Source organism: Tursiops truncatus, chromosome 7 (genome assembly GCF_011762595.2).
Source record: "Tursiops truncatus isolate mTurTru1 chromosome 7, mTurTru1.mat.Y, whole genome shotgun sequence".
Lineage (NCBI taxonomy): Eukaryota > Metazoa > Chordata > Mammalia > Artiodactyla > Delphinidae > Tursiops > Tursiops truncatus.
In genome coordinates, this window is record NC_047040.1 from 3,420,219 (window position 1) to 3,436,581 (window position 16,363).

At 47.5% G+C, this 16,363-nt stretch overlaps 1 protein-coding gene across 9 annotated transcripts in view; it reads left to right on the forward strand.

The window, feature by feature from the left end:
* COL6A3 (collagen type VI alpha 3 chain) overlaps positions 1–16,363 on the forward strand; it is an 86,138-nt gene that overhangs the window by 22,193 nt on the left and 47,582 nt on the right. For 5 of the 9 annotated variants that reach the window (XM_033859471.2, XM_073807075.1, XM_019923634.3 and 2 more), the window contains 6 exons: positions 1,857–2,459; positions 6,111–6,695; positions 8,375–8,974; positions 10,255–10,827; positions 12,255–12,863; positions 15,590–16,195. In XM_033859471.2, coding sequence (XP_033715362.1) covers positions 1,857–2,459; positions 6,111–6,695; positions 8,375–8,974; positions 10,255–10,827; positions 12,255–12,863; positions 15,590–16,195 — 3,576 coding nt within the window. The remainder of the gene's footprint in view (positions 1–1,856; positions 2,460–6,110; positions 6,696–8,374; positions 8,975–10,254; positions 10,828–12,254; positions 12,864–15,589; positions 16,196–16,363) is intronic. The other 4 variants (XM_073807077.1, XM_019923636.3, XM_073807076.1 and 1 more) reach the window with 3 other exon arrangements.

Genomic DNA, 16,363 nt, shown 5'->3' on the forward strand with positions numbered 1-16,363 from the left:
GCAAATCTTCCTTTGTCCCTCAGGGTCATTGGTTTAGGCCTGGGAAGTGTTGAGGAATTTTGTGGTATGGTTTGCTGAACCTGGAGCTCCCGGCACCATGTGGGCCATTTCTATGGCTTGCAACATAATTCACACTGCTGACACCGCACCATCCCATAAGATCCTTCAGGAACCTTACGGTTTGGTTAAAGAGTAGGAAATGCTTTGCAATTCTTAGCAAATGCTAAGTTAATATCTTATAAAACCTTACAAGATATTTTCACATTAGTATCTTTCCCTATGAAAGGAATCCCTCTACAAAATTACTGTTAGGGGTTTCACGTATGTAAGGGGAGAAAGAGAGCAGTTCTGATTCCAGTAATCCCAACTGCAGCCATCCTTGGCTAAGATTCCCCAAGGGGAGAGCTTGGGTAAGAACATCATTTCACTATAGCAAAATTCCTTAATTCCATGAGACAAGATTTGTATCCTGTTTCCATTGTGCAAATAAAAGCAATTTTGTTGGTACCAGGAAAAATTAATTTTATGTATAAAATGTTCACTGTCATTAAAAATATCAGAATGAATGATTGTATATATAATATTACAATTATACTCCAAACATAGCTTCCTAAAATCCAGAATATAAATACCATATATGCTCACATAAAATCTCTTCCTATTCCTAACATCTACTTAGGTTATTAAAATATATTTGCTAGAATAATTTTACTTTTCATATCGTTTAACTCAGCCAGATTTAAACATTCTAGCAGATGAGGCTTTGAAATATTCCACCCAGGTTCATAGTTTATTGATTGCTATTCCTTGCTCAGTGCTTCTGTGAAACCCCCATTCTCAGTAACAGAATGGAAGTGTCATGTTTGCCATTGTGGGGAGCAAAGAGGTCTTGGTCAGCCTTTTTATGTCCATTTGTATAACTCCGGAGCTAATTCTGATTCAGGGTTTACTAGATGCCCATGGGCTTGCCAGGCACTCGGTCTACGATGTCATAAAAATAAGGTTGGATAATTATGTCATGACTGGTTTCATATCACTCTGCTTAACATTGTTCTGCATTATGTGATTGAATATAGAGGCAATGGCAAAAATAAATGAAGAGAACACTTAGCTGAATCCCAGACTTGCATTTGAGTTTCACGCAACTAAACGTCATTTGAGAAACAAAAATCAAACCAAAATGTATCAGAGCATTTTTGAATCCAAACCGTAAATGCTGTTTGAGTTCTCCTTTTTGTATTCCCAAAGTGGTAGATACACAGCCACTTTGGTTTTTAAAGTAAAAAAGAAGGAACAACAGTTGCTCAAGGAATCAAGTGTTTAACATACTGGGATGATGAATCACCAAACCCTAAATCTGGGATTCTGTCTTATGCTGTGGATTTGGACAAAGAAAATTCTTATAATGACTTGAGGATTATAAGAGAAATGTCCTCAAATTAGAAATCATCTTTGGACCTTTGTTAATATACTCCTTTACTTTCTCCTGTAGGTATGGTAATGCATAATTCCATGCAGCTACAGTTCCCTCCAAATTTAGTAGAAAATTTCAGAATATACCCAGAAATTGAATATGTGTTGAAATTTGACTACAAAGATGGCACAGAAGAAAATTTGATATCAAATGCCCTACTAAACACCATCATTTCTGTTAAGAAATGATGTTAAGAAGTTGCCTCTTATCCATTCAGAATGCAGAACTAAAAGAGAATTTCACATTCCTTAATCAACGTGTGTTTTGTTTGTCCATATTTCGTGTTTCTTATTGGTTTCCCAAGAAACATGTCAGAACACTGAACGATGCATGTGGTCACTTGTTCTAATGCTTTCACTTTTTGCATTTCTCTCTTTTAAAGAACAAGACTCTGCTGACATTATTTTCCTAATTGATGGATCAAACAACACCGGAAGTGTCAATTTCGCAGTCATTCGCGACTTCCTTGTAAATCTCCTTGAGAGACTCTCAGTTGGAACTCAGCAGATCCAAGTGGGGGTGGTCCAGTATAGCGATGAGCCCAGAACGCTGTTCTCCTTAAACAGCTATTCCACCAAGGCTCAGGTTCTGGACGCAGTGAAAGCCCTGGGGTTCATCGGTGGGGAGTTGGCCAATGTCGGCCTGGCCCTTGATTTTGTGCTGGAGAATCACTTCACCCGGGCAGGGGGCAGCCGAGTGGAGGAAGGGGTTCCCCAGGTGCTGGTCCTCATAAGTGCTGGGCCTTCTAGTGATGAAATCCGAGACGCGGTCATAGCACTGAAGCAGGCTAGCATTTTCTCGTTTGGCCTCGGAGCCCAGGCCGCCTCCAAGGCAGAGCTTCAGCACATAGCTACCAATGACAACTTGGTGTTTACTGTCCCGGAATTCCATAGCTTTGGGCTCGTCCAGGAGCAATTACTGCCGTACATTGTTGGCGTGGCCCAAAGGCACATTGTCTTGCAACCGCCAACCATTGTCACCCAAGGTACGTATGCTTTTCTCACCATCTGTGTGGTAGTGGGCTGTCTGTGTGTGTTTTTGTAGAAGTCAGGTGGGCACCTTGCAGAATGATTCGCCTCGGGAGAACCTGTAAGTACCCACAGCCGAGTCCTTCCACGATGAGCTAGTTCTTGGATGTGGTGTCTGTAACGGTTGCAGTGTTCCAAAAAAAACAGAGATCTGTGATTGAGTGGAAAGTTCTTTTTAGAGCATGAGTTGTCAAGAAAGTGTGCTTTTAGGGCTAATTCGGCAAACCTGTTACGTTGGTTATTAAACATCGTCGTATGATCTACTTATAATGCAGTCATCCTAAAAATGGATCTCTGGGGGTCATTATGGTTCTGAGACAGTTACTCCAGGATAATGGCATTGAGCTCTAAAAGTCAGCCCGTCAGAGTGTGCTGACATGTGAGAACTGTCTCCCCAAAGTCAGTTTTGTGATGCGTAGCAGGAGTGGCATTTCTGGAGGTAAGAAATAACAAAGCACTCGCTTGGGGGGATGTTTATGAAAACCGTTTTTCCTGTGTTTACTGAGTTGTAGAGTAGCTCTGTTGACGGAGAGATTATACACTCAGATGGGAGGCCTTTGGCAAAAGAGCCCGACTGGAGTCATTTTAAAATAACATATAAAGCTGAGCAAGTCAGATAAGAAAACACATTTCACGGACGTGGGAGGCGGGAAGTGTATTTAAAAATTTCAGTAAGAACCCAGTGGTGCCTGATGCTGCGGCAGGTAAAAATCTGGCAGATCCAGGTGGACCAGGTTACATCACTGGTGATCTCACCCATCCGTCAGGGATTTTATTATTAATGGTTTTAGGCATATTGCTGGGTGGGGTAAATTAAGGATTGATGCAAAATTGCATCCAGAAAATTCTCTTGATATTTCCAGACTTCCCTCTGATTGGAATACAATCTATCAATATTAGATAGATTGCATGGTTTTGGAAACCATGGGCTTGCATGGTTTTGGAAACAAAAGAATGACTTCCATAGGTTTTGTAAACACTCAGAGAGCGCCATGGCTGCTGTCCGAAGAGTGGGCCTTTGGTCCCAGGTCTTATGTTAACGAGCTGTGTGATCCTGGGCAGCCCACACAGACTTTCTGGGCTCCAGTTTTTTGAATTGATGACAGAGGACGAAAGGATATTTTTGTTCCAGGAGAAGTTTCAAGTTCATTTTTATCTATGGCAGTCCAGGCCCTTATTTCAGCTTTCCCTAGCTGACTTTCACTCCTCACTTACAAAACGGTCTTTAATCTTTGTGCTTCATCTGTAAATATTCAACAGATATTCTTAGCTCTCAGGTATGTGCTGGACACCAGGCCAAGCACTGGGGACCCAGACTGATGTGGCTGCTGGCTCGTTGCAGTATAATGGGGAGACAGATCACGAAAACGTAAACCAACAACCAGAAAACTACTCCCAGAGCGTGACAGATGAGGACGCTAAAGGGGGCTGTCAGGGAAAGAAGGGGGAGAGAGAGCTATAGGTCAAGTGGCCAGGGAAGGCTGCTGTGAGGAGCTGCAGGACAGAAGCAGAAGGAACAAGGTGCCAGGTGTGGCGGTCAGTCGTGCAGCACGAGGGAACCTGGCCGCACCCAGGACTGTCAGGGGGAGGCGGGGCTGGAGCTCACTGGTGCCTGGAAGCCTGGAGAAGCCTCTGGGTTAGGGCGCACGCATCACCAGCTTGGGTGAAGTCCTCCAGTGGCTTCTATCTTTTTCAGTGAAGCTGGTGGGGACAGGAGGACCTGCTTTATTGGAGGTCAGGGTCCCCAAGTCACTGAGAAGAATCACCTAGGAGTAGCCTTGAGTCACCCTAAGAGGAGGGTGCAGAGGAAGACAGCAGCGAGGAAGGGCGATGGGGGCTGGACGTTTGCTGGAGGAGATTTTGCTTGGGAACAGGAGAGTGGGAGAGTGAGGACCGCCACCGGTCCTGGGCTTGCAGGGGCTTGGCGTCCTTGGGTCAATAGGGAGGTGAGGGCCGCAGTCGACTGGTTACAGGACCTTCAGGGTCACCGTGGTAAGGGTGTTCACACCCAGCCCCAGCAGAACCGTGTGAAAGAGGGGAGACGGCTCTGTTGGCATCTCGCAGCAGGAAGAGGAGAACTCTTACTGGAGGGGGAGGGAGGAGATGAGGTGGGGGTGAGTCAGCCCAGAGACCGGGGGGTGAAAGGGATCTGCCTTCCTCTCCATCTATCCATGTGTTGCATTCACCTTATTGAATTCAGGAAGCTCTGCATTTATCATTTCAACTCCTACATCCACGGTATGGAAGGCGCGTTGTGAGAGTGGGTGTTTCCAGGTGAGCTCGCTCTCCTTGTATGTGTCTAGAAAGCACACATGTGGTTAGCTGCACAGCTGTGTATATGGCTTTTAGGTGTATATGGAGAGAGGGAGAGGGAGGAAGCAGGGGGTGTGGCCCTCAGGGTCTCTCAGCAGCGCCCCCCCCCCCCCCCGCCCCCAGGTAGGGAGAATCCACGTGTCTGCAGGCTTCGATGGAGAGCTGGAGGACTTGGAATTCACTGTTTACACCACGACTCAATGCCAAAGCAGTGGTCTCCACGCGCCTGTCCCTGAATGCTTTGTATCTATGGTACATTAACATGTTTTCTCTTAAAGAGGAGAGTTTGGACGAGTGCTGTCAATATAATCAAACGTCAAGTGAACTAAAGTGTTACGTGCCATCCATCTGACTGCAGGGGGTAACGAGGCCTCCTCATATGCAGATGATCATTTAATAAATTGCAAACACTCCTGCCTCTGCTTGAGCCATTTACGATCTTACGAGTCTTGGAAGCCTTCTCCGTTTTCTGGATGGGGTGCTGTGGTCCGATATGAACCTCGGTTCCTGAGACTCAGGTGTGCTGCCTGGGTGTCGATACAGCAGGTGGACACAAGTTCATAGTCACTTGGAGGCAGTGATCTTGTTAAGGTGTTTTTGCTTTGTGAGTTGTCTTTGGGTTGTCATAACCTTAACATGTAACGTGGGACCTGCACAACGCCTCTCTCTTAAATGCAAATACTTCTGGGCCACTTCCTAGTTTTGACATTGATTTCCTTTTTATAAGTTTAGGATGCCAAATAATTGGTGTTTTTTTTTTTTCCCTTGCCTGAAAAAATCAAGGCAGGGACAAGGGTACCAAAAGGAATAGAGGTGCTTATGCTTGTTCAAGTTTTGCACTTGGCAGTAGGTGTTCATGAAGTCAGGATTGTGAAGCGCAGGGCTCTCCGAGCAGACGCTGACTGCTTCTGTAATTATTTGAGCTATGGCTTCGTTCTCACCTCTAAAACCCAAGCTATGGATTTATGGTAGAAAAGAGCTTGCTGACATTTTTAGTGACAATAGGGTAAATAAGTGTTGAATAAATCTACGTTGATTTTTGTGCAACTGTTTTGTAAAAAGTACTAAGAGAGGGTGGGGGTTTGGGGAGCCCCACTTGCCAGCCGTAGGGAAGCTATAACTAGCGCAGCTATAACTAATGTGTGTGTTAGGACAAATTCCTCAGGGGCTCCCGTGGACTTGACATTGGCCAGGGCAAAGGGAACTCCCCTTGGGTGGTGTTAACTGTGTAGAGAGTCATACTGAATGTGATGCGTAAGGCTATTCTACTCACCTTGTCACGTTGCTACCTACAGTCATTGAAATCAACAAGAGGGACATAGTTTTCCTGGTGGATGGCTCTTCTGCACTGGGACTGGTCAGCTTCAATGCAATCCGCGACTTCGTTGCCAAGGTCATCCAGAGGCTGGAGATCGGACAGGATTATATCCAGGTGGCAGTGGCTCAGTATGCAGACACAGTGAGGCCGGAGTTTTATTTCAATACCTACCCCACCAAGAGGGAGGTCATAACCGCCGTGAGGAAGATGAAGTCCATGGATGGCTCGGCCTCGTACACAGGCTCTGCTCTGGACTTTGTTCGGAACAACCTGTTCACGGAGGCGGCCGGCTATCGGGCCGCCGAGGGGGTCCCTAAGCTTTTGGTGCTGATTACAGGTGGTAAGTCCTTAGATGAAGTCAGCCAGCCTGCCCAGGAGCTGAAGAGAAGCGGCATCATGGCCTTTGCCGTCGGGAGCAAGGTGGCCGACCGGGCTGAGCTGGAAGAGATCGCTTTCGATTCCTCCCTGGTGTTCATTCCTGCCGAGTTCCGAGCCGCCCCGTTGCAGGGTGTGCTGCCTGGCTTGCTGGCGCCTCTCAGGACCCTCACTGGAACCACTGAAGGTGCGGTGGGGAGGGTGTCAGACACGTGAGAGGGCTGTCTCTAGGCAGAGTCTCTGGGGAAAAAGCAAACCCAAGTTTTATTTGTGTTCAGCTGAGCGACACCTTTTAAATGATGGAAACCATAGCAACCAAGATTTATTTCGGGTTTCCTTTTACCCTGACTTGAGAAATATATGACTTAAAACACCATGTGATACAACTGTATGTCTTAAAATGTCATAAAATAAGAATCGTGTGACTTAGGCTATAGGACCAGAGACTGCCTGTCTTTGAAGCTTCTGGCCGAGAGATCACCTCTCTGTTCTGATCCCTCTTGAGGTCTTAGTGTTCTGTCTCTACTGGTGACTCCTGTCCAGCCCCCTCCCACCTCCACCAAGATGAAGCCTGGCTCTTCCTTTCCCAAGTAGACAGTTTACTTCTAAACGGTCCAAACCTGAGCATTCATCCTCTGTCCTCTCTCTTTAAGGGATTTCCTTCAATGGGGAAGCATAGTGAGGGGATGCGTGTGCAGATAAAAACCCAGTGGTCCTCCAAACCCCTCATTTATTACGGTTATCACTGAACAGTTATTTTTAAAGGCAGGATAACAGTCAATGAGCTTACGAATTGAATCAGTGCAATTCACCGTCCTTAAAGAAGATGGATATCACAGAAACAAGCTTTTCTGCCTCACAAGCTTCACCCCTGGAAGGATGTTCGGTGCATGTCCCACGGTGCATGGATGCATGCTTTCTCCTCAAGCTCTCTGGTCTTCTAAAATCCACTCTCTCTCTCTCCTTTATTTCCTTAAGACTTCTAATCCACACTTTCAGAGCCAAAGTTCAATCTGACAGAACGTAGGATATAAGTAGTTGTTAGGCTTCCATTTTAGTGAAACGTCAGGGAAGAGATGGGAAAGCATTTGGTAGCATGTGTTGGGGAAAACACTCCGATCTGAGAATTGTACTTTCGATTCTTCATGAGCACAACGTCAGCCAAGCATAGCAAGGAGTCTCTTTGCATTTTAAGGTGTTTCCGTGACCCTGTGATCTCACTCAGGAGGAATCCCCGTGGGCACTGGTTGGATTATTGCCCGCCAATGCCGTGGCTCTTCTATGGGAGAGTCGGTAGAGAGTGACAAGTGGGCCTCCCTAGGAATATTTCAAGATGAGAACAGCCTAATTTTGCTGATTTTTTTTAGCCTTAGGGAACTCATGTTCTCAGGTTAACTTGGGCTCACCCTTCTAATCGATCTGTAAGTGGAAATTTATCTGTAACTGTGTAGAGGGAAACCCAGGGGGACCCAGTCTCGCCCAGGTAAACCTGGCTCTGACTGTGGTCATAAGGCGAGTGGTGCAGAAGGAGCAACACCCTTGCAGAATTCATTTCCAGGGAAGGAGTGTTCTGTTTCAAGGGTTCTGATCACTTTTGTTGGTTGTAAACATTCTAGCTTTTGGCACCACATCTCTCTGTGAGCCCACTTGTTTTGTAATGCCGGCTATCAATTCTCCTCACAAACACCAGCCCCCACTGGAGGGAAATAAGCAGCTTTATGCCACATTTTACGAGATGGACGTGCTTGGCCTCACTGATGTTCTCTGTGTTCTACATGTTGGCATGTGTGCCTGGGCTGTGGGCACACATGAGGAAGCCCTCTGCGGTTGTGTATGTCTCACTTTGTTTTCTGTGCTCCACTGCAGTTCACGTAAACAAAAGGGATATCATCTTTCTTTTGGATGGATCGTTCAACGTTGGAAAGACCAATTTCCCTTACGTGCGGGACTTTGTCATGAATGTAGTTAACAGCCTTGATGTTGGAAGCGACAATATTCGTGTTGGTTTAGTGCAATTTAGTGACACTCCGGTGACGGAGTTCTCTCTAAACACCTACCAGACCAAGTCAGAATTGCTAGCTCACCTGAGGCAGCTGCAGCTCAAGGGGGGTTTGGGCCTGAACACGGGCGCAGCCCTAAGCTATGTCCATGACAACCACTTCACCGAAGCTGGCGGCAGCAGGATCCAGGACCGTGTGCCGCAACTCCTGCTCTTGTTCACAGCCGGGCAGTCTGAGGACTCTTATTTGCAAGCTGCCAACGCCCTAGCACGCGCAGGCATCCTGACATTTTGTGTGGGCACTAGCCAGGCCAATAAGGCAGAGCTTGAGCAGATAGCTTTTAACCCGAGCCTGGTGTATCTCATGGATGATTTCAGCTCCCTGCCTGCTTTGCCTCAGCAGCTGATTCAGCCCCTAACCACTTATGTTAGTGGAGGTGTGGAGGAAGTACCACTCGCCCAGCCAGGTAACGCTCTCCGACTGTTCCGGGCTCCCTCTTCCCCCCTGACACCACGTTGGCAGGCAGATGGCCCGATCTGAACTCCAGAGCGTGGCGATAAGCTATAGAAAGATGATGGGCTCTCTTTAGTTGAAGGATTTTGAAGGGGGGGCTGAGACACTCTACCAGCAAGCTTAGATGCTCTGTCTAAAGGATGTTTGCCCATGAAAGAAAGTCTAGAAAATCCAGTTTACGTTCTGTCCTGGTTGTCCCACTCTTGATTCAGAAGCTTTACTTATTTATTTATTTTGCCCCAATACCTCCGAAGATTCTGGTGAGCAAATCCAGATGGAAATGGGAGAAAAACAGAGAAAGAGAGAGAGATGGATTCCCTTTCATACATGAGTATGCACTGGGAGCATTTAAAAATGGAAAGGATTTTCCTGATATGATATTTTTATGTTCCAAATCTGCTGTATCTAGAAAATTATTTGTCATAAGCCCAATGAAGGCTGTATCTTTATGTCATGGCAAAATGGAAAACGGTTTCCAAAGGAAGTCTGGGTGATGATGATGACTGCAAATTACTAGGGTGATGAGATACAGACTCTTAGATCTACCAGTCGCTGACATCACAGATGGGTAGCAAGATAGATCCCACTGAAACATAATCAAAATAGTTCTAAGAACCGTGTGTGCTGAAAATAATGTTCACATGACATGCCGTAGCCCCCTATGTCCGTGTTTTCTGTTGTCTGATCACAGCAGATTGGAAATCACTGACAGAGATCCTGACCCACAGACCGACACTGGACACTATTTTGGGTTCTAACCCATAAGCTCAAATTTAATGAAAAGAGAATCTAATTAGAGCATGTCTATGTGTCAGGTGGATATCCCATATCTGCCTTTGTCACTAGAGACAGATCCATTTTTAAGCAGAAGAACAACAGGACCATATTTTCAATAGTTCTCTTTATAACAATTTGAAAACACTGTCTGTTCTCCTAGAGTGGTTGCCACCTGATATAAGAACAGGACCCTCTGGGCTTTTCCTTGGCCTGCTTTGTTGAGGAAGCATGATGTTAGGTTGGGCAGACCGATCTAGTTGTCCTAATCCTGTGCATAGATGAAAGGGGGCATTTGAAAGGCACCTGGTGTGGGTTTTCTCTTCCCTTGCTGGTGCAGTGATACCAGATGAATTTTGTGAACTCCCATTACCAAAAGCTGGTGGTTCTGGGCTCAGGTCAGTTTGGTGCCTGTTGTGTTCTTGTCCCTCACTGTGTCCTAACTCTCCTTCCTTGTAGAGAGCAAGCGAGACGTCCTGTTCCTCTTTGATGGCTCAGCCAATCTCGTGGGCCAGTTCCCTGCCGTCCGCGACTTCCTCTACAAGGTCATTGATGAGCTGGACGTGAAACCTGACAGGACCCGGATTGCGGTGGCTCAGTACAGCGACGATGTCAGGGTGGAGTCTCGTTTTGATGAGCACCAGAACAAGCCCGAGATCCTGAATCTCGTGAAGAGAATGAAGATCAAGACGGGCAAAGCCCTCAACCTGGGCTATGCCCTGGACTACGCGCAGAGGTACATCTTTGTGAAGTCCACTGGAAGCCGGGTCGAGGATGGAGTGCTTCAGTTCCTGGTGCTGCTGGTGGCAGGAAGGTCATCCGATCGTGTGGACGGGCCAGCTCTCAACCTGAAACAGAGCGGTGTGGTGCCCTTCATCCTCCAGGCCAAGAACGCAGACCCTGCCGAGTTGGAGCAGATGGTACCATCCCCTGCCTTCATCCTGGCTGCAGAGTCTCTTCCCAAGATTGGAGACCTTCAACCACAGATTGTAAACCTCTTAAAATCGGTGCAAAACGGGGCGCCAGCACCAGGTAAGGCATAGAACTTCTGGTTGCTTCAGCAGCCCAGTTGTCCCATGCTTGAGTCGATGGTAGGCGGCTGGCTCCTGGTCTCCGGGTAGAAGCCCTCCTTGGGTTTCCAAGAAAGATAGGTGATTTCTGCAGGAACGATGGAATATCGCTTTTCTTTCCCCGAGGTGACTCTCTAACTGCTCTCTAGGGCAAAACAGGAGAATCAGGGTGATTATTTTTAAGGACATTATAAAATTTAGCTATATCAGTGGTTAAAAATAATCCTTTTTTTTTAAAAAAAACACAGTTTTTACTATATATATAATAAAAGCCATATAACACGGTCACATTAGAGCTAACATGGTTTTCATCTTCATGTAGTTCCCCAACTTCTTATTTTAAGGGGGTATCCCCGTGTCATAATTCATTCTCTGCATTCATGAAAACCATAAAGCATGAAGGGAGGCAGGCACATTCCCATTATAAACGCTGCATTAAAGTTTCTCAGTACTCATCTTTGTTACCATGACTTCCTGCTTAACCACTTTGCATTTGGTGATAAAACTGCAGCAAAAAGAGTAATTAACTTCACACATGATCCCTTTGATTGAAAATAGAGCATCTAGAGCTTCTCTACATTGGCTGTTGAGCACGTTCGCTGTGGGTTTCGGGTTGTAACCTGGACATCTGGGTTACATTTCCCCCCATTTATCCGCTGTGACTTGCAGTACATCATTTGAAACCTCTCATCTATAAAGTGCTAACGGTTGTGCAGACTCCGCCGACCATGTCTCTCTCCCTGCTCCCAACATTTCTTCTTGAGGACAACGTTGAAACTTAACAATACTGTTCAAACGTGGAAAAGTTCTAAAGTGAAAGGGCTACACCTGTATGTATTGGTGCATCAGTTTCCTAATCCTGCCTTAATAAATTACAATAAATTTAGTGGCTTAAAGCAGAATGAATTTACTATCTTAAGTTTTAGCGGTCGGAAATCCAAAACCTGTTCTACTGGGCTAAGATCAAGGTGTCAGCATTGCTTTCCTTCTGCAGTTTCTGGCCGATTACCCACTTCCTTATCTTTTCCAGTGTCTAGGGGCTGCCTGCATCCTTGGTCCACTGCCCCCTCCTCCATCTTCAAAGCCAGCAGATTTTCTCATATCTCTGGCCTCTTGTTTCCATCCTTACCTCTTCTCCCTCTAACTCTAATCCTCTTATCTCCCTTTTTATAAGGACACGAGATTGATCACACTGGATCTACCTGGATAATCCAGGACAATCTCCCCACGCCTCTAACCCTTAATTTAATCACACCTGCAGATTTTCTTCCATATAAATTCCAGGAATTAGGAGTTGGATATCTTAGGAGTTATTCGGTCCACCACAGATTGGTATGAAATTATCCCTATTGTGTCCCGTGTGAGTCACAGGGGCTGTCTTCCTTCTAGTTTCAGGTGAGAAGGATGTGGTGTTTCTGATCGACGGCTCCGATGGTGTCAGGAACGGCTTCCCGCTGTTGAAAGAGTTTGTCCAGAGAGTGGTGGAGAGCCTGGACGTGGGTGCGGACCGGGTGCGCGTAGCTGTGGTGCAGTACAGTGACCGGACCAGGCCCGAGTTCTACCTGAATTCCTACATGGACCAGCAGAGCGTCGTCAGTGCTATCCGCGGGCTGACGCTGCTGGGCGGGCCAACTCCCAACACCGGGGCCGCCCTGGACTTCGTCCTGAGGAACATCCTGATTGGCTCCGCCGGGAGCCGCATAGCAGAAGGCATCCCCCAGCTCCTGGTCGTCCTCGCGGCCGGCAGGTCTGGGGATGATGTGAGAGGCCCCTCGGTGGTCCTGAAGAGGGGAGGGGCCGTGCCCATCGGCATCGGCATCGGGAACGCTGACATCACCGAGATGCAGACCATCTCCCTCATCCCGGACTTCGCGGTGGCCATTCCCACCTTCCGGCAGCTGGGGACCATCCAACAGGTCATCTCCGAAAGGGTGACCCAGCTCAGCCGCGAGGAGCTGAGCAGGTTGCGGGCATCTGTGGTCCCTGTAACGAGCCCGGGTAAGGAGCGGATTCTTTGGCTCTTCATTCCTTGAAATATCTGGGGCTACTTGTTTGGCCTGTGTGTTACAAAGTATTCTCAGTTTTGTTTCCTCAGCTGTAGGGAGTGAAAACCAGAGTTATGCGAAGAATCAGGAACCACGTGGGCTTGGTGCCAGAAATGGCTTGGGAAGATGCTAAGATTCATGTTTTGGGCCAAATTCAAGTCTCAAAGATGGGCGTAGGCTTGGCTTTCAGCTCAGACCCCTAATTCTGCATAAAGGCTCTGTATAACCAACCGAAAAGAGAGGCCATCTAATTGATAGTTCCAGTTCAATGCCGGGTCCAGGCTTCCCCTGGTCGGTCCAGCTGGCCGCCTCCTGTGATCGAGGAGGGAGTTTGACCACAGGTGGCCTATCAGGCTAGAGCACAGTCTCTGAAACGTTGTTATTTCCAGACCCAATGTGTCAAGATTGCTTTTTTCTTTTACATCTTTATTGGAGTATAATTGCTTTACAATGGTGTGTTAGTTTCTGCTTTATAACAAAGCGAATCAGTTATACATATATATATGTTCCCATATCTCTTCCCTCTTGCGTCTCCCTCCCTCCCACCCTCCCTATCCCACCCCTCTAGGTGGTCACAAAGCACCGAGCTGATCTCCCTGTGCTATGCGGCTGCTTCCCACTAGCTAGCTATTTTACGTTTGGTAGTGTATATATGTCCATGCCGCTCTCTCGCTTTGTCACAGCTCACCCTTCCCCCTCCCCATATCCTCAAGTCCATTCTCTAGTAGGTCTGTGTCTTTGCTTGGTGCAGAGAAGTAAGTGTCTTAACTGACAGGAAGGCCACCTGGCTGTTATGACCTCGGCTTATTCTATCTCCTCCTTCCTGTTCCCCTTTCCTAGGCCTGATACAATGAACTGGAAAGTGGAGGGAACCTTACTTGTCAGAAGGAAGGGGGCTCAGATAGACCCACCCTTCCCAAAATGCCCACAGAGCGCCTGCCCTCCCTGGACACTCGGGTGGGGAGGGCACAGTGGTGAACAGGCACATGCATCCTCACTCCCGTGTGGTTCACATTCTACAGAACCATCCACATCAAGGCTTGGGGAGGGGAAACTAGGAAGGGCTCGCGGGGAAGGGGGAGGGAAGAGTAAAAGCAAGTGAGAGGAAAGTCGATGTAGGACGCAGTGCTGTTTGGGTGGGTGAGGGAGGGAGGGTGACTGGCACGGTGCTTCAGAAAGGGATTGCTTCCCTCGCTGATGTCCACACAGAGTGCAGCTCGCCCTGCAAGGCTTCCCTGGAATGTTCTAGAGGGCTTGCCATCAAATAAATTTGGGAAGGCAGTGGGATAAATGAAGTGAGGGTCTTTTTGGTTTTGGTTGGGCCCTAATTGATATGTGTTGTGTATCCCCAGTACAATAAGGGAACACAGCATTTCCCAAACTTGTTTGGCTGCAGCAGTCCTTTTTCTTTTTTTTTTTTTTTTTTTACTTTTTACTGGAGTCTAGTTGATTTACAGTGTTGTGTTTGTTTCAGGTGTGCAGCAAAGTGATTCAGTTATACATGCACATATATCTATTATTTTTAAAATTCTTTTCCCATTTAGGTTATTACAGAATATTGAGTAGAGTTCCCTGTGCTGTACAGTAGGTCCTTGTTGGTTATCTATTTTAAATATAGTAGCGTGTCTATGTCAATCCCAAACTCCCAATTTATCCCCCCCACCATCTTTTTTTACGGTGCATTGGAGGTACTTGTACTCCCAAGAAGACACTTCAGAAATGCTGTCATCGTGTGTGTGCAGCTCACTTATACACAAAAGCCTATGTTTCTACAACAGTACGACTCCTGGTCTATCGGCTCTCCCGCTCTTCAAGATGACTGTTTTCTACCTTCTCCTTCTCCTGCTTCTTCTACACTTCTCTTCCCTCAGCTTACTCTGAGCTGGTGATCCTGATTCCCATTTCACTGAGAAAATATAAGTAAATTGGAAAAGAACTTCCAGAAGCCTTACTGTCTGTCCCAGCATCAGTGTCCATGTCTCAGCTTCCTCTCGTTACTTGGGTGAACTGTCACTGCTTCCCTGGGCAGCCTCACCACTTCCCTACTCAAGGGTGTCACCTGCAACTCTCCTCCTCTCTCCTGCATCATCAGTTCTCTGACGTACTGGGTGATTCCTTTCATGATACAAATGCAATGCCTTTTCTTTTCTCGTAAAAACTCTCCCTTGATGCCCTGCTCCCACCTGCAGCAGTGCTCCAGGATCCTTTATAAAGTGTTGCTGTCTACAATTCTTCTCTGGACACACCCTAACCTGTTGTTTGCTCTCTCTGCTCCACAGAAGGTGCTCTGGTCAAGGTCCCTCCATCTGGCAAATCCCAGTAGTCAGTTGTCGGGCACTGTCCCACTTGACCTATGAGTGTCATCTGTCACAGGTTCGATCCCCTCCTTCCCCAAACCCCATCCCCACTCGGTCTAGACCTGGCTCCTGCGTGTCTAGGTTCTTCCTCCTGCTGACTTACTTTTCCTTGCCCTTTGCTGCTTCCTCCTCTTCCCTCTGACTTTTAATCACTGAAATGCCCAGGACTCTCTCCTGGGACTGGTATTCTAACTCAAATAGTCTGAATTAGGATACCTTACCGGTCAGGTGGCAATTCTCTGACAAATTGGGAGGCTGTTCATTAACACTAAGAATTTGGTGTCGGTGAAGCTGAAGCCCTATGGTAACGTTTGATTCACAGGTGTCGGCGGCAAGAGGGACGTGGTCTTCCTCATCGATGGGTCCCAAAGTGCCGGCCCCGAGTTTCAGTACATCCGTACCCTCATCGAGAGGCTGGTTGACTACCTGGACGTGGGCTTCGACATGACCCGGGTGGCCGTCATCCAGTTCAGCGAGGACCCCAGGGTGGAGTTCCTGCTGAACGCCCACTCCAGCAAGGACGAGGTGCAGAACGCGGTGAGGCGGCTGCGGCCCAAGGGCGGGAGGCAGATCAACATTGGGGGCGCCCTGGAGTACGTGTCAAAGAATATCTTCAAGAGGCCTCTGGGGAGCCGGATTGAAGAGGGTGTCCCTCAGTTCCTGGTCCTCATTTCTTCCGGGAAGTCTGATGATGAGGTAGACGAATCGGCAGTAGAGCTCAAGCAGTTCGGTGTGGCGCCACTTACCATCGCAAGGAACGCAGACCAGGAGCAGTTGCTGAAGATCTCCCTGAGCCCTGAATACGTGTTCTCAGTGAGCACCTTCCGGGAGCTGCCCAGCCTGGAGCAGAAACTGCTGACACCCATCACAACCCTAACCTCCGAGCAGATTCAGCAGCTCCTGGCCAGCACGCCCTACCTTCCTCCAGGTAAGGTTGGGCGTTTCTTGTTCTTTGTTGTGTCTTTTCAAAAAAATATAAAAAATAACAGGCTCTAAGGCCATGGTGCTCACAAGTAAAATTAAAATAACAGGACACCTGAGATTGAACCAGCTGGGTCTATTGCTTGTGGCAGGGAGGAAGGACACACACGCTGGT